The 19967-nt window shown below is 47.5% G+C and overlaps 1 protein-coding gene across 4 annotated transcripts; it reads left to right on the top strand.

The window, feature by feature from the left end:
* The first annotated feature begins 584 nt into the window (after window positions 1-584).
* On the top strand, window positions 585-17962 carry smg7 (SMG7 nonsense mediated mRNA decay factor). Of its 4 annotated transcripts, none has more exons than XM_015404327.1 (23): window positions 585-726; window positions 1340-1371; window positions 4406-4523; window positions 4699-4831; window positions 5008-5185; window positions 5279-5350; window positions 7883-8033; window positions 8107-8242; window positions 8332-8494; window positions 9482-9641; window positions 9717-9796; window positions 9876-9936; window positions 10013-10132; window positions 10204-10636; window positions 10717-10858; window positions 11939-12333; window positions 12412-12756; window positions 12935-13081; window positions 13249-13335; window positions 15959-16109; window positions 16181-16351; window positions 16832-16986; window positions 17059-17962. In XM_015404327.1, the coding sequence occupies exons 1-23, from the start codon at window positions 701-703 to the stop codon at window positions 17170-17172; spliced, it is 3570 nt and encodes a 1189-aa protein (XP_015259813.1). In that variant the 5' UTR covers window positions 585-700; the 3' UTR covers window positions 17173-17962. The 4 variants fall into 4 exon arrangements, with proteins under 4 accessions (XP_015259813.1, XP_015259812.1, XP_015259814.1 ...); XM_015404326.1 differs by having other exon boundaries at window positions 10204-10648; XM_015404328.1 differs by lacking the exon at window positions 12935-13081 and having other exon boundaries at window positions 10204-10648.
* Window positions 17963-19967: the final 2005 nt, after the last annotated feature.

Below are 19967 nucleotides of genomic sequence, written 5' to 3'. Positions count from 1 at the left end.
AACACTGGGACGCAACTCAATGGGAAAGGAAAGGATTCTGATTTCTTATTTCAACCGTTGCATATTATAGCTACGACATATGAATCAAGATGCTATGACCAAAAAAAATTGATTGACAAATGACCGTTGATATATGATTGGCTGAATTTAGGTTTAGAAGCTGACATATAACTAACTGGCCTGCATAAAATAAAGAAAGAAACCCCCCCACAGATTTTAAGACAGGATTATTTTTTAATAGAAATTTTCTAACTTTTGGGACAATATTGTCTCAAGAGTACATTTATATGTTTAAGCCAGAATGATTTGACATTTAAATGACTTCCCTATGACTTTAATAGTAACTTCCCAGCCTTTGTATTTTTAAATGGTTTTATTCTGTGTTTTGACTTTGTTTCTGCCATTGTGTTTTTATCTTTTGCACAGTGACCTTGAGTGTCTAGAAAGGCGCCTTTGAATTAAAATCTATTATTATTATTTATTCTTATTATGTAAGAATGCGTTATTTTATTTGACTACAAATAGTTCATAAACAAAACTCTGTGGGCTCCGGGTCCCCGCAGGCCCCCCCCGGTGCTCCGCCCCTGCTCCGCCCCCGCACCACAGGCCCTCAGCGGGTCACACAGCAACATGATGGCGCCTGGAGGAGCCCTAGCTTCGGTCCAGTCGTAGTGTAAAGGACCGGTGTTGACCCGGCAGGATGAACCCCTGCGCCCAGTATCTGCGGTGAGTTGGGCCGCGTGCCGTGCGCCGGTGGTTCCGGTGGCCCAGGAAGGAGCGCTGCTGGATTGTTTTGCTAGGCTGCTAGCCTGGAGCTAGCTTAGCTAACAGTTTGAGTTGTTAGATTCCGATATATCAATAAGCAGTTGAAGCAGCAGATGTTACACTCTGTAATGAATGATCGTTTTTAAGTTAGGCCGGGTTTAGAACCAGCTAAGTGTTGTAAAATGTGTTTTTAAGGCTTATAAATGTGTTGCTTGTTGTTAGCTTAATTGTAGGGCTGTCAGGTTAGCATCGATACTGCTAAGCTAAGGGGGTAATAGTGGGTTTGGATGCTCTTCCAGGTGTGATTACTGGTTAACCTGCTGTGTGTGACTCCTCTACCGGATCATAGCTGCAGTTAATAACAGCTGGCAGGCAGGGGTTGATCTGCAGGAAGCTTCGCTGATTGAATAGTTGTGTTTTGGACGCAGGAAGTAGACGGAGCCGCAGGTTCTGGTGGACGTGTGATCAGAGCTGTTAAATGTTTGAAGGAGTTCAGGTCGAGCAGGAATGTTGATGAACTGAAAGCTGCCGTGTCTGTCTAACCTCCCTCTCCTCTCTGTTTCCATCGGAGCAGCCAGGCGGAGGCCCTGAAGGCTGACATGACAGGTAGGTCTGCTCTGTCACACACACCTGCATGCTTATAGACACAGAAAGTCAGCAGATCAGCCTTCAAACCGCTGCAGCTAAACACCGTTCAAAGTCTGGACCTGAACTAGTTCTCCTGTTTCTAAAGGTCCGGATGTTGAGCTCAGACGGTCACTGCCAGATGTTTTCATTCATTTAATGAGAAATAAAACAGCTTATGGAAAAATAAAGAGTCTGAGGTTCCAGAGTCAGAGTAAAACCAATAAATGAGAGAACTAGAGATTCATTGATTTGGCTTTAAAGAGCGGTACTGATGTTCTAGTTTAGTTTTTATTTGGACTTACTGGTTCTGACTGACTGACTTCAGATGCTTTGATTTGGATCGATTCCGTTATTTCTTTCCTCTTCTGGGGACTTAAACATAAAAGAAGCTCATGGCTAGAGATGGACATTGGTTGCTTTTCCATTGTTTCATGAATGTTTTCTTTTTTCACTATGTGAGCGGATCTATTGGCTGGTTCTGGTTCCAGGTCTGGTAACGGGTCCACCTCCAGTGACTGGTTTCTGTTCTCCACAGTCTGCAGGATGATGCCTCTCCTCCCTGAAGGAGCAGAATGTTGATTTAAAATCAGGCTTATGTTACGTCCAGACCGCACGCTCTTTCAGCAGCAGAGGCAGCTAGCTTACATGCTGCTGGACGCGTCACATCAACCAATGAGAGAAGCTGATCTGGGAGCTGGCAGGGAGACAGACACAGCACTGCTGATGCAGAGCGCTATGATCACTCCTCTGAAACAGTTTAACGCCTAAATTAACTTAAAATGTAGAAACCTGCCGGGAGAATATGTTTGATTTTATTATCTTGGTGCCTGCAGTTTGAAAAGTTGAAAAATGCTAACATCTACTTCCAGCCACTGCGAACAGTAGCAGCAAACCGTGAGGAGGCGAGCGGGCCTGAGGCAGCTGCTGCTGGGGATTCCCAGTGACAGCACCGCTGCTATGTGGGGGTCTGAGCGGCTCCCACAGAGAAATAATCTTTGAAGGCAGGATGGTAATCTGGATGAACTGACTGATGATGTTCTCAAGTGGACTTTCTCACTTAGAAATAGATTCAAACTACTTTTTACCCACTGATCACAGCTAATATAGCTGCCATTGTTCCAGGCAGAGAAAGGAACGGTTAGCTCCGCCCACCGCGCATCAGAACCACTTTTCCATCGCACAGCTAGAGCAGCAGAGATGCTTCAGCTGCGTATCAGAACCAAACTTGTACAGCATCAGAAATGAAGCAACAGGCGTGTTTTTGCTGCTCCTGCTGCGTGCGCTCTGAACGTAGCATCATTCTTAGAAGAAGCGGTGTGGGGCAGGTTTAGCCTGTTGGGAGGCGTCCAGCTTCAGCCTTTAGGGGATTCATGTTAATGTTGATCAGTTAATGTTTCTATGTGTTTAATGTGCTTTTATGTCTGACCTCATCTATTAATTTAACTCCTAGACTTAAATGTCTGCAATGAACAGACTTCAGCTGCAGGCAGACAGGAGCCTCGGTTATCCTGATTTTTTTCCTTCATTCGGGTCGTTTCCCGACTTCATGCTGGTTTTTAAGTTTCATGGCGTTCAGAACCTGCTGCTCCATGTTTGACCCAATTCTAGATACTTTTATTTTTCTGGCACTGGTTCCATTCATACGGGCCCCTGTTAGATGAAAGGCCTAAATGGTTCTGTTGTCCTGGTTCTGTTCCGAAACGAAGCGGCTTCCGGCCCGACCCAGAGTCCAGTCTGTTAGGTTCTGACTGGTTCTGGAATGATGTCACTGATGGGAACCATGAAGCGCTGTGGAGAGGTTCTGCTGACTGGAGCGGTGGATTTTATGGGTCTAAATCTGGATTGTTAATCATTAAGCAGAGCTTCTCCTGTTGGGGAACTAAGGTGTGAACAGGAGACGAGGTGTTGGTCCTCCTGCGGTCGGCGGAGAAGCAGAAGCTTGGAGGTTCTGGTCTGAACCTTTAGCTCTGGTCTGGATGGTTTATGACATTCAGACCGTCTCAAACCAGGGTCACAGCTGTTGTGTCCAACTTTCTAATCTCCGTTCTGTTTTTGTTTTTTTGTGTTCGTCACACTGACTGCAGTGCGTAGAGAGCGGCTCCTGCTATGCTTAAAGCAAATGATCTGTGTAGATTTCTCACTGCTGTCTCTGTAAAGATTGGACAAATATCCCACATTTAGCTGAATCAGATTAATAAAAGTAGGGCTGGAAGAATTCATCACATTAATCAATAATCTAATTTAATAATCGATTAATCATTAGCTGGATAATAGAGACTGTGAAACATGCCTTTAGCTGACAGCGCTACCCGCTAAGAGCAGGAATTATACCAACATTGTGAATATATATGTGTTAATATTTTTCATTTAAAATAAGAAACTTTTTTATTTTACTTTGCTCTATAATCCAGAACTTCTCAAGTGGAAAAGTTTTAGTTTCGCCTCGTTTATTCCTTTGAAAAATCTATTTTAAGAAGATTTTACCATCCAAATGTTCATTGATTAATAAAAAATAAATAAATAAATTGACAGATTAATCAATTAGTAAATGAATCGTTAGTTGCAGCCAGAAATAAATTTAAAAAGAAAGTCAGGCAGTGAAACGGGGAAGGAAAACCCAACTTTGCTTTACTGCATCTCCCACCGAAGCTGAGTGAAGCGACTCGCTCAGCTTCAGACATTAAGCCGAGCGAGTCGCTGTCGGATCGTGACCTCTGACCCGATTCAGGAGTCCTCCTGTGGAGTACAGGAGGAAGACGATGATTAGACTTCATCATCAGATAAAATGAAAGCTTTAAATGTTTTATTAGAACTTCTCCTAAAGTTGTGAAGAAAGTTCCTCTGAGCAGAAACCTAGTAGATCTTCTCCTTTGTCTCCATGTCACTGCAGATTAAGACAGATTAGGATGATCAGAAACTATCAGGAACATTTCAGGTCCAGTTTGGTCTCAGAACTCATTTCTGCTGTAAAGAATCCACCTGAGAACCGGTACCATCTACCCTCCTCTTCCAGACTCCAAGCTGGGGGCAGCAGAGGTGTGGACGTCCCGCCAGGCGCTGCAGGATCTCTACCAGAAGATGCTGGTGACGGACCTGGAGTACGCTCTGGACAAGAAGGTGGAGCAGGACCTGTAAGCTGCTGCACCCGGACACACCGCCTGGTTCTGATCAGGACTGGTTCTGATGATTGTACCTTTGACCTCCTGTTGTTCTGATCAAAGATGGAGTAGTCAGAGGAACCCATCAGAACCAGATACTGAGTCTCTTTGGTTCTTGCTTACCTTTGACCCGTGTTTTTGGCTGCAGGTGGAACCACGCCTTTAAGAACCAGATCACCACCCTGCAGAGCCAGGCCAAGAACCGGGCCAACCCCAACCGGAGCGAGGTCCAGGCCAACCTGTCGCTGTTCCTGGAGGCCGCCAGCGGCTTCTACACTCAGGTACCACCCAGGAGCTCCACCTGCTGGTCGGGTCAGAACTGTTTGGGTTCAGGGTTCTGACAGACGGGTTAGAACCTGAAAGATGTTAAATTAGACCAGAACCAGGAGGGGAGGACGGTGTGTGACCCAGTGAGGTCCAGTCTACTGAGTGGTTCTGGTTTTGTGTTGCCTTCCAGCTGCTCCAGGAGCTCTGCACCGTCTTCAACGTGGACCTGCCCTGCCGCGTCCGGTCGTCTCAGCTCGGCATCATCAGCAGCAAGCAGAGCGGCGGCGGCGGTGGCGGCATCATCACGCCTCAGCCCAGCTCCTGCTCCTACATCTGCCAGCACTGCCTGGTCCACCTGGGAGACATCGGTCAGAACCTGCCTTTCTGCTGCAGCCGGTCTGACCCGGTGGGACGGCTTTCCTCTGGTTCTGATCCAGATGGTGTTTCTGCTCCTCTTTCAGCTCGCTACCGGAACCAGACCAGCCAGGCAGAGTCGTACTACAGACACGCAGCCCAGCTGGTTCCATCCAACGGTGAGTCGGACCGCCTCTCTCTGCGTCCCTGCTGAGCCTGACCCGGCCTGACCCGGTGTCATATCCCTCACTGAAGGAAACGGGCTCAGAACCTGCTTCTGGACTCTCCAGGTTCTCTGTTAGAACACAGCTGCAGGGTTCTGGTTCCGGTTCTGCTTGGAGTTTGTTCTCCAAACCAGAACTGGTTGACCCAGCAGCCCTTCAGAACCAGCTGTTTCCATGGCGATGAGAGCCGCAGCTCTGCTGGGACCATCTGTTGGTCCATCTGCCTGACGTTCATCTCAGTGGTTCTGGTTCTGCAGCAGTGGGTCAGAATCAGTTTGGATTCTAGTTTACTTGGATCTGGGTTTCACTTTAGTTCATTTGGTTCTGTTTAGTTCTGGTTGGTATGGGTCACTATTATTTTATTAAAGCCTGTGTTTAGTTTCCATTAGTTCAGGTTATAGTTTCAGTTGTTTTATCCTCAGGTTTTAGGAGCAGGGTTAAAAGGTCAAATTGTTGTTTTTATGAAACTATAATAAATATAATAATAACATTATAATTTCAGAAATTACAGCTAACTGTGAGCGAGTACTAAAGTGAACAAAAGCACAAAAACAAGGATTATTAAAAGAATTGATCATCACAGCAATGAAGGGTCTATACTAGAGAGGCTGGTTATCAATTAATGAGTTGATCTAAAGTTGACTAACAGCCATTTTCCTAAAACCTAAAAGGTTTCTCTGGTAACCAGAGCATTTTCCAGAACATTTAAGGCTAAATATTTTTTTTTATAAAGTGCTGAATTTAATAAATTTACTGCATCAATGTATTTTATCAGTTAACTTCAGCTGTAGTAGGTGGTACATAATCAGAATTAGGCCTTTTCTCAATTCACAGGAACACAAGTTGGGACTGGTGTTCTTGCTGAGTCCGTTCTTAAGTAGAACACAGGAAAGTGCTAACTCGTCTAAATTATTCACAACACCCCCAAAACTGAGCTTAATATTGCTACACCTAGCATGCTACCCTAAATAATAAGGTAAATAATAAATAATAAGGTAACATGCATGGCTCCTATTTCACCAGACCTGGTGAAATAGGAGCCATTTAGGTCAGGGGTCTTTTCAGGCCAAGGACCCCAAACTGATGGTCAAATGGAGCGGTGACCCCCTAATTATATATATTGTATGAAATTGCTTTCCATCAAACTGGTCCTATAGTCACTCTATTACCGATGGAGTAATGTAACTAAAGTAATCCCTCCCTGGGATTATTAAAGTATTTCTGGTTCCTGGTTGATGGGACAGGTGTTGTGAATGAAACGGTGTCCAGCTTGAAAGAGCTCCTGTGTGTCGCTGAATGTGAGCATTGATGACTGAAAGACATCTTCTGCCTCCATTTATCTGTTTACTACAGTCTTGAATTCATGTTAATGTGGATTTAAAGACATTTCAATTAATGAAAAAATTACAGGGGGAATAAAAAAAAAAGCCTAATCCACCCAAGCATTTGCGACCCCCATGCAGTACCTCCATGGACCCCCTAGGGTTCGCGGTCCCCTGTTGAAGACCTGCGATTGAGGTGAAAACTATATCCAGTGTTTGTATTTACTAGAGCTGAACAATTTTGGTAAAAATCTAAATTGCGATTACATTTTGATTTTTTTTTTTCCTTTTGCCCTAACCCCAAAGTTTCACCCCCCCAACCCCCCCCTCCCCTCTTTCAGTTTTTGAAAGCTTGCTTGCCCAGAGTTCATCAGAGTCCATTGTTGCAGGACTGCAGTCTTTGTGTGGAAAAGTCCGCAGACATATCTGTTTTACGTCCACCTAAAGGGCTGGAGGGAGAAATGTTGAGTCTTACTCTTGTTAATTATATTATCTCTGCAATTTAAAACTTGTGTTTTGTTAAATTGCGATTATATTGGAAATTCAATGAACTGCCCAGCCCTAGTATTTAATAACAGAACCTCATAAAGTTTATTCTGAATCCTTGTCTCCATCAAACAGAATAAATCATCCGGATAATCCATGGTTCTGTTCTATCATCCCAACCTGATCCGAACCATCAGCTCATCTGTGCAAACAGATATACATCCAGGTCACTCTCAGTTTTTATTTGGATAAAAGACCTAAATTACTTTTTTTTAGCCTAAAAAACTAAGCGCACTGAACTATAATGTGTTAATAATGTATTTCCTGAGAAATTAAATGCATCTAATGGGTCCTATGCTAACTCCAGGAGCTAACTGTTTCTGCTTTGGATCTAAACAAAAATCTAGTCTTTCTGAGTTTTATTCCAAAAAATAAATAAATAAATAAATAAAATTAATAACAATTCACTGGACTTTGTTTTTAATTTCCATCTTTTGGAATGACTGTGACCTCGATGACTGAGAACCTTCAGCAGATTTCTGAGTTTTGGTTTCTTTCGTGTTAATGTTATGGTACATAGTGCGTAATCTATCTATCATCAGCTGCAGATAGACCAGCTGATGGGCGGCCATGTTTGTAGTTTTCTTGCTATGCTGACCATCCTGTGGTCCCTCTGCAGGTCAGCCCTACAACCAGCTGGCCATCCTGGCCTCCTCCAAAGGAGACCACCTCACCACCATCTTCTACTACTGCCGCAGCATCGCCGTCAAGTTCCCCTTCCCTGCAGCCTCCACCAACCTGCAGAAGGCTTTGTCCAAGGCGCTGGAAAGGTAGCCGCTCCTCACCCAGCCAGGCAGCGCTGCCCCCCAGACCGCCGTCTAATGTCTTCTTCTGTGTCTGCAGCCGCGATGAGGTCCGAACCAAGTGGAGCGTCTCTGATTTCATCAAAGCCTTCATCAAGTTCCACGGCCACGTCTATCTGAGCAAGAGCCTGGATAAACTGGACCCCCTGAGGGAGAAGCTGGAGGAGCAGTTTCAGGTACGTCGGCGTCACCTGCTGCCCGTCGGGTCCGGCCCGAGTTCCCGTCACCCAACTCATCATCTCTGTATGTGTGTGTGTGTGTGCAGAGGCTGATCCTGCAGAAAGCCTTTAGCTCCCAGCAGCTGGTCCACATCACCGTCATCAACCTGTTCGAGCTGCATCACCTCAGAGACCTGACGGCCGACGGCGGCGAGCCCGGCTGCAGCGGCGAGCAGCAGCTCAGCTGGTTCCAGCTGCTCGGACTCTTCGGTAAGAACTGGGAAAGGAAGCCCAGACTGGTTCTGATCTGTTTCCCTCTGTCCTGTCAGACATACGCTTCTAAAAATGTCAACTTAAGTCATTTTTTCTTAAAATTTCCTAGAATTAAGGAGATTAGTGAGACACTTTGCCAATGGAATAAGATTATTTCCATTTAGAATCAGAAAAACCAACTGTAGTCTCTTATTTCAAGTGTATATTATCTAATTATCATATAATACTCAAATACCCTGCCTTCACTGGCAGATCATCTTATTTACATACTCATTACATATTAAGGGTAGATGCACAGATTTTAAAAAATTACTCCTTTTAAGATCATTTTTGCAGCGTAGAGCTTAGAGTATAGATCAGGGCAGAGAGGCCGACCCGAACCCAAAGGAAAACTAACGGGATGGTTGTGCTGCTTGTTTAAACTTTAACAGCCATAAACTAATCCTGTGTTTCTAGAATCAGTCCATCCACAGTCCGTTTCCACTATGAACTCTAAATCTGAGGTTTTCATGATGCTGACATTTTAAGCTCAGGTCATAGATACGTTTTAATCTCCTATTGTTCCTGGTCTCACTGACTCCACTGCTTTATAGATGGGTAGGAGGAGCAGGTCCCCATGTGTGCGCAGATTTTTCCCACATTTAACTGGGACAGATTATTAAGAAAATAAAACAACCAGCACAGATTCAAAGCAAAGCCCCGCTTCATGAGTCTGTGCTTATTTTAGGTTTAAAGAACAGGGAAGCGCAGCAGTAAACGCAGTGGGACAGTTTCTATGCTGAGTGAGGCAGAGAGGTGATTCTCTAAGAGAGATCTGGGAAATTTATCCACAAAGAGGGGAGAGAGAAATGCACCATCAACTACACCATCACGCGCGCCTCGGTGGGCCGGGAAAGCGAGGCGCGCGTTGGGCCGGATCTGAATTAAACCCAGTCAGAACCCTGATGTTCCTCTGAAAGCTGACCTGCCTTCCTCTCTTCTCAGTGTCCTTCCTGGGAGTGATGTGCAGCCGGGTTCTGCTCGACAAGAACCGAGGGGAGGAGCTGATGGGGGAGTGTCCTCTGCCGGCCATCAAGCTGTCCTTGGATTGGCTCAAACTGCGGAGCAGCATCTTCCAGGAAGCGGCCGTGGAGAACAGGAAGTAGTAAGTCCACCATCTTCCTCTTCCTGGCTCTGTAGCGAGAAGCTTTGGGCCGTAACGTTCTCTCCGTCTCCGCAGCATCTGGCCGTGGCTGGTGTCCATCCTCAACAGCTTCCAGCCCAGAGAGGAAGACCTCTCCTCCTCCTCTTCCTCCTCAGGTTCTGCAAACACACCTCCGTAGCGCAGGCCCGGTTCTGTCAGGTGTTTAACCAAAGGGTGCGTTTGTTTCGTCCACAGTGCTGCCGCTGCCGGAGGAGTTTGAGCTGCAGGGTTTCCTGGCGCTGCGACCGGCTCTCAGGTACAGAGCTCCTCTGGTTCTGTAGAACTGTTCTGGTGGGTGGGGGCGGGACTCATGGCGTCTGTGGATGTTTCAGGTGTTTGGACTTCACCAGAGGTCACCAGGGCATCCTTCTGGATCGGGACGGGCTGCCGCTGCACGCTCGCCACCAGCGGCTGATCGCTCTGGGGAAATGGATGGCCGACAACCAGCCGGGGTGAGTTCTGCGCCGCCCCGTGAGTCTGTGACGGGTCCGGTCCTGCAGAACCAACCTCTCCATCTCCGCAGGCTGATCCGGTGCCGAGTCAACGAAGACGGGCTCCTCCTCTTCCTCACCGACATTCCAGAGGAGGCCATCCCGGAGCCTCAGGAGAAGGAGGCCCCGGTGCTGCAGGAGTCGTCCAACGGTGAGCAGAGCCAGAACGACGGCGGCACTGCGGGCCTGAAGTCGGTTCTGTCTGCCGGGAAGACGCAGAGCTCGTGGTCGGACAGCGGTGAGCGGCCCGTCGTCACCTTCAAGGAGAACATCAAGCCCAGAGAGCAGAGCCAGGAGCCCGCCAGGAACCTCCCACTGAAAGACCTCGGCAAGGAGCGCCGCGACTTATGCAAGGGCAACGGGACCGCCGCCGGCACCGGCGCCGCCATCGGGAAAGGAGAGCCCAAGAGGGACGGGAAGAGGAAGAGCGAGATGAAGAAGGCCGGCCATGAGAAGACGGCTGATGTAGGCAAACAGGTTAGGGTGGTCCCTGTGACCCGCTCAGAATAGTTCCCAGCCAATCAGTAACCGCTCTTCTTCATCAGGTGAAGGCTCAGACGGAGCTGAGGAAGACTCCGGTCTCTGAGGCCAAGAAGACTCCGCCCACCCAGACCCAGACCACCTGCTCGTCCCAGTTCATCCCCATCCATCACCCCGGAGCGTTCCCCCCGCTGCCCAGCAGACCCGGTAGGTCCAGAACACGCCGGCCCGCTTCCTGTCTGAGCTCCAAGCATCAAACCCGTCTCTGCCTGGAAATCCTGGAAAAGCCTGGAAAGAGCTCCAGGAATTCTCCATCATTGGTTAGACGTTAAAGGGAAGCGTGCCGCAGCTCGGCGCCACCATCATTGCCGCCAGAGCCAAAAGGGTTAAACCTGCTCACCTTTGATTAATCAGTTATTGAGATAAAAACCAGCTTGTTAAATAATCAATAAATTGTTAACTGGAGGAAACCAACGTTCGCTGAAAGGGAAACGCATCACACGTGATGACATCATCACTGTGAATAAACTGTCAGAACTCCTCAGTGGGCTGATTGTTTTAGCTTCAGCTGGATTAAAATTATCTATAAAATCCTCTTTAATTAACCTTTTCTATCAGATTAATAATCCATGAAAAATAAGATAATCAATTAGCCAAATAATCCTTAGTTCAAGCCGAGGCTGCAACTAAAGATTGTTTGAAAGTTGATTAATCCGTTGAGTATTTTTTGATTAATCGATTATTAATCGGATAGCCTTGAAGATTCTTACAGAATCAAACCAGGTGAAACTAAAACTTTTCTGGATAGAGCAGATTGGCTTATGAAAAGTTTTTATTTTTATTTTTTTTTTATTTATCTTAAATGCCAAATGTTTATACATTTTTTCCCTAACCTCGACTTAACTCCTGCTCTCTGTGGGTCCCTCTGTCAGCTAAGTAAATCAGCTATCAGTGAAAATCAGCTGTGCTGGAGCAGAGAAACCTCTAAAACCTGCAGGACAGCGGCCCCCCAGCGCCCCCCCCCCCAGCTCCAACTTTAGTTAAACCTGGGGTAAAAGGTTAACATAAAATATATATTTTCAGTGAAAACTTAAATGTCTCTTTAAGTTTGGAAATAAAAGAATTTAAAGAAAAAGATGAAGAATGAACCGACTTCTGTTACGGATTGTATCAAATGAAGGGCCCTTCAGGGGGGGCCCTGCAGGGGGGGGTCAATCTGTAGCTGTTAATCCCTGCTGGTCCGTTGTCGATGAAGAGGCCCATTTGACCCGTTTGCCTCGTCTGCAGGTTTCCCCCCCTCGGCCTACGTCATCCCCCCCCCTGTGGCGTTCCCAGGCCTGCAGGTGAATCCAGGCTTCACCTTCCCCGCCGGAGTCTCGGTCCCCGCTCCTTTCCTCCAGTCTGCGGTCCACGGCGGGGCGGGCGGCCAGGCTGGGAAGCAGTCCCACATTCCCTACAGCCAGCAGAGACCGTCGGGGCCCGGCTCGGCGGGCCAGGGCCCGGGGCCCCTCAACCAGGTGCCCTCCCAGGCTCAGCAGCAGCAGCCGTCCCCCCAGCAGGCCCTGCAGCAGTCGGTGCAGCTGCAGGTCCAGGCCCTCAGTCAGCAGCAGCAGTCGCCCACCAAACCGGTGCAGCAGGGGGGGATGGGTAAGAGCCCGCCCCACCACCCGGGCCTGCAGCAGGTAGGTCACATGACCCACGGCTCGTCCCGTTGAGGCGGCGTCCCTGCTCACCTCCAGCTGTCCCTCTGCTCTGATCAGTACATCCAGGACCAGACGGCCCCCATGTGGAACCAGTCCCAGGCGGCGCTGCAGAAGATGTCCCCCCTGCAGATGTCCATGAAGCAGCAGCAGGCGTTCTTCCTGGGGGGCCAGGACCCCCTGAAGCTGTACGAGCAGCAGCTGCAGCCTCAGATCTCCAACATGGACAAGAAGATGAAGTTCCCTGACGTGAAGATCCAGGACTTCTACTGGGAGCCGTCGTACCGGATGGAGCGCACGGCGGAGGGGCTGGCCATGATGGGGGACAGGATGAAGAGGCCCCCTCCTGGTGGGATGTGTGTGGAGCAGGAGGTCCCTACGGGGCCCCGAGGAGCCCCATTCGAGGTGAGCTGAAGGGAGACGGCGTTTCTCTGCCCACTTTGCTGCAGTTTCCTCCTTTTCCTTCCAGCAGCCGTCCTGCTGGAGCTGCAGCCCGTTCTACTGGGCCTGGTTCTGCTCTTCTTACTGGCCTTCCTTCTTTCTTCTCTCCTTTTCCTCCTCTCCTTGCTTCCTCTCTCACTAGGACAAGAGCTCGCCTTTCCTTCCTCCTGACCTGTTAAAAACTCTAGCAGACTTTGAGGAGGACGAGGAGCTGATCTTTGCTAAGCCTCCTGATTTCTTCCAGGCGCTGGCCGGCCCCCTTAGCTCTGCTCCTGGACCCAATATCTTTGTATGTAGCCGCGTCTTCCTCACCCCCACCCTCCTCATCCTCCCTCTGCTCATCCTGATCCCTTATCTTTGTCAGGGTTTGGGTCTGATCATGTCAGCTAAAGCATCAGCACATAGATCTGTGTTGGATAGATGATAGACTGAAAGGTGTTTCCTTCGTGTGTTTAGCTGCCAAACCAGAGCAGGATGGAGAGCAGCCAGGAGGCGGTGGGCCAGTCGTCGTCTCTGCTGCCCATCAGCGGCTTCCCAGTGCAGGTCAGGACCGTCTGATCGCCCACAGTGGTCCTTCACTTTTCAGCTCAAGTGGATCAAACCAGTTTAAAGCAGAAGGTTTTTTTACTTGAAATAAAACCAACTGGTTTAATTCATGATGGTTCTGATCTACTGTTATTATCCAGTAGGGCTGGGCGATATAGGAAAAAAAGCTTATCGATAAAAAAAAATGCATATTGATCGATATCGATAATTATTGAAAAGATTTGAAACCATATTTTATGTGCAGCTCTGCCTGGACTTTTTATAATATTGCTAAATGATTGAATTTTAATAAAAAACACAAACACAGACTTCGAATTAAATCTTTATTTAACCAACTTTTTTAACCATAACAGAATTGTTTTAAAGAAAAATAACTTAAGAGACCTGAGTTATGTTATTAAATACTGACAAAGAATAAACTAAAGTGACCAAAATAAATATAACAAATAAATAAATGCCCCCCCACCGCCGCCCCCGTTTCCTGCTTTAACCTGAGTTATTACTTTGAAGTTTCTGGCCCCTCAGCATTTTTATCTCAATTGTTAGAACTACGTGGGAAACTGCCCAGAACTGAAAATATATATATATTTTCCGAAGATTCCTCGGAGGAGAGCCGCGTCGGGGCCTACACAGCTCGTACTCCTGCGGCTGTGAGCGGCTGAGATGATAAAAAAAAGTTGGTTTCGTTATCAGACTGGTTTTCACTGGTTCCCGACACATTTTCCAGATGACTGTGGTTTGTTTTTGGTCCGACTTGCCATGACCGAAATACTGCCAGACTGCCGAACTACAAAAACCTTTCTTTGAAACAATTTCCTCCGCCTCTCCTTGCTGCACAGCTTCATGTGCTCTGTGTTGTGGTTTGAGAGGGCGGCGCTTGGTGACGGCGTGCCTGGGTACGCGATTGTGATTGGTTGGGAGGAAGCAGTGACTAGCATAAACCTACATGCTAGGCTACAATGAGAAGGAAGGAAAACTGCGTTTCTTTTTTATCGAACTTTTATCGACCCTCTTTTTTTCTATTGCGCCACACGTCTATCGATCGATTATATATCGTTATTGAATTATCGCCCAGCCCTAAGACCAGTAGAACCAATATGGAAACATGAAGTAGGCAGAAACGTCTCTTGCTCCAGTTTAAGCTTTTTTAGGGCTGCCCAAAAAAGTCAAAATCAGTCCACTGGACTTTGTTTTCAAGTTGGAAGATGTTTCTGTTCCATCCAGGAAGCTTTTTCTATTCAAAATGTCAGAAATAGACTTTAGTTCGAGGCTTTATGCAGTAGCTCAACAAAGCCTTGTTTTTGTGCAAATAGAAACGGAGGAACGGGTCCCCCCCTTTGGAATGGGGGTCGTTTAGCTTCTTTGTTAGCGTGCAATGCCCCATACCTGTCTATGTCTCTGAAAGGGGGGTTGTTAAAGGGAATTGTTGGCCTGGGTGAACAGGCGAGGTCTTCTGTTCCCCTGTAGGGGGGTGGGGGGTGGGGGGTTATGATGATAGCGGGAAGGAATCAACTCAACCCCTTTATAGCGAAAGTTGGCGTTTTTGATCACTTTTGATCACAAGATCTATATCCAGCCATTCATTAAAGATCTTGCTACATGGCTGTACGTCTTATTTTGGTTTGACCAATTAGATGAGCCCCTGAATGATGTATTACCCACTGTAAATTAGGTTAAAAAAAGTTAACAATCAAGAAAAAAAAGGTAAACTAATTGAAAAATTAAAAAGTAAAGTTAAAAAGTTAATAATACTAGTTAACAATTATATTTAGGTTTATAAACTATAGAATGTCAGTGCCAGTATCAGCATTAATGCCTCTATTAATCATTAATGAGTGTTTTTCATAAATTTCTTCTAGAAGCACTTTAGTTATTTTTCTTAATATATTGGGGAAAGTTGGCGTTTCTTGTTATTACATTGTCATTCAGTTCGAAATATCCAGCTTGTTTTAATGTTCCAAAGGTAATATGATCTTGTCCTGAACTCCAATAACACTATTAGCAGGAAATGTTGATGTTCAAACCGATTCACTGAGGGCCCTATAAACGGTTAAAGAAGAACAGATGTTTGAGAGACTTTGGATCCCAGAGAACCAGAGAAGCCGACCTTCCAGAACTAATCCTGGAAGAACCTGGAACCAGATCTCTGCTGGCCTCACTGCCCCAGCTGAGGTCAGAGGTCAGGATTTAGCAGTGCGAGACGAACTGCAGAACCAGAACCTCTACTGTCCTGAAACGTCACAAAGATCCAGTTTATATTTAATAAATGGCGTAAAGAGTAGAAGGATGGCCGTTATGGACGGTTCCATTAGCTGTAAGCCCAGCAGCTCTTCAGAACCAGAATATCAGGCACGGTGCTGCTGGTGTGATGGTCTGGGCTGTAACTGGGGGTTCTGTAGTAGGAGATCCGTTCTGGACCAGAACCGTGAACCAAAGCCCCTCAGCTGGTCTCTGTCTGTTTGGGTGGCGTGGATTAGAGGACCTGCTGTTAAACCAGTTTATGAACGTCAGGTTTGTTCTGGAAGGTTTCCGCCTGACCAGCGGAACCAGAACCTGGCTGTAAGGTTGTAGAGCGGATTGTTTGGTCCTGGTGGATGATCTGAGTGCTCTGTTTCTGCAGGAGTTTAACCACAGCAGCATCTTCAGCCAGGCCTACGGGAAGAACCTGCCGCCCAGCTCCAAACCCGACTCTCCCATGATGCAACAGGAGCCCTCCCTCTACTCGCTGTTCCAGGGGAACCCCTGGTCCCCCTCCCTCCCTGCCAGCTCAGGTAAGGAGCCCACCAACCGGGTGCTGTTTCAGGAAGTGACATCACTAACCCTGCTGCTCTCTGATTGGCAGACCACTCCACCCCAGCCAGCCAGTCCCCCCACTCCTCCAACCCCAGCAGCCTGCCCTCCTCCCCTCCCACCCACAGCCACGGAGCCGTGCCCTTCTCCAACTTTGGCCCCATTGGAACCCCAGACAGCCGAGACCGGCGGGTCGTGGACCGCTGGAAAGCTGAGAAACCAGGTCAGTCTGGGTTTAAGCCTCACATAGCAACAGCTTCCAGTAAAGAGCTCGGGGGGGGGAGGGAGGGGGGATGAAAGGAGAGACGGCGGAGAGGGGCGGAGCCTTGGAGGGAAACATCTGGGATCTAGAGCTTGTTTTGGAAGTCAGGAGTTTTTGCTTTGCTCCATTTTTGGATGTTTTTAAAATAAGCCCCTCAACCTTCTGCTGCGATGGTGACACCTGGTGGTTGGTTTAGGTTCTGCAGAGGATTTGATTCTTTTACCTTTTAAAGTGAAAAAACGGAGAGAATGAAGATTTTATTAAAGAGAAAAAAGGAATCAAACAGTTAAACTGCTGAACCCGTCCTCTCTGGTTCTGTTTCTCCGAACCCGTCCTCTCTGGTTCTGTTTCTCTGAACCCGTCCTCTCTGGTTCTGTTTCTCTGAACCCGTCCTCTCTGGTTCTGTTTCTTTTAACCCGTCCTCTGGTTCTGGTCTTACAGGAAGTGGCTTTGGTCTGGACTACCTCCCAGCTGCAGCGTCCTCCTCAGGCCCTGAGCCCAGTTGGCACCAGGGCGGTTCCACAGGGAGTTCCTGGACCAATCAGGAGTCTCCGATGGACGAGTCGTCCTCCACTGTGCTGCTTGACAGCCTGAAGGTGATCCGATCGGCTCCGTTCTTCTGTAGAAGCGGGTTCTGTCTGCGTTCTAACCGGGTTTCTCCCCTGCAGTCCATCTGGTCCAGCTCCATGATGCAGCCGGGCCCGTCGGCGCTGGAGCAGCTCCTTCTGCAGCAGAAGCAGAAGCAGCAGAGAGGCCACGGCGCCATGAACCCGCCTCACTGAAGCGCAGCGCCAGGCGGCGCTTTGTGTCCGGACGAACCACCACCAGGAGGAACAGAGGAAAAAAAACACACATCAATTAAACCGGCGAGAACCGGTGGAGGCCGGGGAGGCGAGGCAACCCCCCGATGAGGCTCAATCACACCCCCACCCCCACACCCCCCTCGGCTGTTCGAGGAGCGGCGACGCCCCTCCTGGATCGGAGGGTGCGGGATCTCTTGAACGGCGGCGCCGCGCTGCCGCCGGGTTTCCTTCAACCGGCTGAACTTTGAGGAACCCCCCCACCCCAACCAACACCCCGACCCCCGAACTCAGAACACCTGGACACCTCCACCTTTCTTCTTCACGGGAACAAGGAGGACGTCACTCTGAGGACGGGGTGGTTTAACAGGGAGGGGGGGCAGGTGGAGCGCAGGGGGCGGGACTTTCTGATCTCCTTTCATTTTCATCGGAGTGGGAGGAAGAGGAGGAGGAGGAAGGCTTTAAATACCTACTGATCATATATGGGCTTAGTTGGACCGGGGGTGGACGGGACGGGACCTCCCAGCTGCAGACCGCAGGAGGTCGTGGGTCAGAAGCGGCGAGCCGGCCCATCGTAGGGGTAGTGCTACTGTTAGCGTGCTACTGTTAGCGTGCAGAGATTCCACATATTAACTCCTGAAGATTAACGTGTATTTAGTGATTTTGTTCGTAGCAGTTTTAGCTTCTCGCTGCTTCATCCAGGAGCTTCTTTCCTGAAGACTCACTGCCTCTACTTCCTGTACGGCTTTACTCCACGAAGAAGAAGAAAAAACAAACGAACCTGAAGGTGTGACCCTGCCTGCTTAATGAACCTGCTTTTACTCTATTCTGCTCTGCCTGGTGTTTGTAGCAGCTGCTGCTCTGAGGACAGGCAGCCGGGTCGGGCCAAATCCCATCCCGGCGCCTTGCAGCTTTAATTTAGCATCTCATACAACCCCCCCACCCCTAAAAAAAGAACAGAAAATAATCTTAATGTCAGACAGAAGCTGCAGATCTTCCTGTTTGTTATAAAAAAGTGAAATGAATTTGCAGGAAAAGCGTTTTGAAAAGCTTCACCATCAGATTCTGGCGTTTCAGCTGGAAAACTGTTCTGTGGTTCATCTTTGGCGACACCTGGTGGTCAGAGACGGTCTCTGCGTCTCTCCTGATTGGATTGAAATCGGTCGCTCAGTCAGTTTTTAGCGAACAGAACGGTTCTGGGTTCAGGCAGGTCGGTCCAAACGGGATCTAAGCAGGCTGCAGGTTAATGTTTAAAATCATGTCTTGTATTAAACCTATCAAAGTTTTTGTGAATGTTCATTTATGATGGAAAAAACTGCAGATCTTTGTTTTAGAAAATAAATGGATTGATTACTGATGCTTTTATCTCTGTAGGGTTTTCCTGCTCTGCAGTCGATCTTCTTTTTATCCATTCTGACGGTTCTTTCTTTCACCTTCAGATCAAATAGAAGCAGAAAAGTTTGCTTGTGATCCTTCATGATGATCAGTTTGTTTCTGCTGCTTTTAAAGGCAGAAGCTCAGACCAGCAGAGGTTAGATCTAGCTTTGGTTCTGTACTTTCGCCGGCCAATCAGGACGCTGTGCGGCTGTAACAGGGCGGGAGCCACGGACGCCATGTTTGGATCAGAACCCTTCTCTGTCCAGATGTTTTCTCACCTTTAGAGGCGTGTCTATTTTCTGTGCTCGTGCTTTCCATGTGGCATTTAGAAGCCGTGTCTGGGGAAATAAAGGACAAGTTAATTCTGACGGAACCAAAAGTCACATGTGGTCTGTTCTAGGCTCTGGTTCTGGTTCTGACTGTGATCTGTTGAGGTTTTGCTCTTTTAGATCCAGCTGTGACTTCCTGTGTTTCTCTGTAGACAGATTTGATGGAATAACCTTTTGAATAAATGTAATAAACTCTGTTCTCCTTCAGCTCCGCCTCTTTATTTTCATTAAACCTTAACTGCTTCCTGTCAGATCGTTCAGATCCATTTAGACTCAAATTCTGTCATGTGCAACAATATGACAATTCATTCAGCTTAATGCAACAGTGAAATGAACTTTACCATTGATAAAGTGCAGCAGTGATCACAATTAAACAGTGTAGAAATAAATGGAAAACCAGTTTAAAGTCATTGTGCAAAAGGCATCAACATGGAAAAGTGCAGAGTAAATAAATGTGCAAAATCCAGGAGAACACTGAGTTGTGTTTATTTAAGGGGATTATGGAAAAAGTCAATTACATTGGTAGTGCAAATATGTTTTTAAGTGTGATGCAGAGGCTTTATTCGAGTTTTATTAGCTCTGCAGTCTGATGGCGGTGGGGAAGCTGCTGCAGAACCTGCTGGTCCTGCATTGAATGCTGTGAAGCCTCTTCCCAGAGGGCAGCAGGGAGAACAGTCCATGGTGGGGGGGTGAGGGGTCATTGATGATGTCACGGGCTCGAGACACGCAGCGCTGGGATGAAATGTCTTTAATGGAAAAGTCAGGTGAGCAAGAAATAATCAATGGATCATTATCTATACCTAAAACTAATATGTTCTCGGTGATTTAATAAATTTAGCATTAATCAGTAGAAAAATAAAAACTTCTGAAAGTACTTTAAATATGAAATTATAACATACCGTTCAATAAATGATCAGTGTTTTTAATTCAGAGTAATTTTCATCTGAATGTGCTTTACTGGAGGCATCCATGTTTGTCAAAGAACACTACTGCCACCTACTGGTTAGTGACGTCACGGTGCGGTATCGGCTGTTGATCAAGTCCCGCCTTAAGCAACGCAATTTTATAACT

The sequence above is a fragment of the Cyprinodon variegatus genome, unplaced genomic scaffold (genome assembly GCF_000732505.1).
Source record: "Cyprinodon variegatus isolate N-32 unplaced genomic scaffold, C_variegatus-1.0 Scaffold1699, whole genome shotgun sequence".
In the NCBI taxonomy this organism is placed as follows: Eukaryota; Metazoa; Chordata; class Actinopteri; order Cyprinodontiformes; family Cyprinodontidae; genus Cyprinodon; species Cyprinodon variegatus.
The sequence above is the reverse complement of the archived record's forward strand: the minus strand, read 5'-3'. Positions and strand labels throughout refer to the sequence as shown.

Coding starts and splice junctions, on each gene's coding strand:
- smg7 (XM_015404326.1), top strand. CDS start 701: ATGAACCCCTGCGCCCAGTATCTGCG. Junction 5,351..7,882: donor CCAGCTGGTTCCATCCAACG/GTGAGTCGGACC, acceptor GTCCCTCTGCAG/GTCAGCCCTACAACCAGCTG. Junction 10,133..10,203: donor ATGGCCGACAACCAGCCGGG/GTGAGTTCTGCG, acceptor CCATCTCCGCAG/GCTGATCCGGTGCCGAGTCA.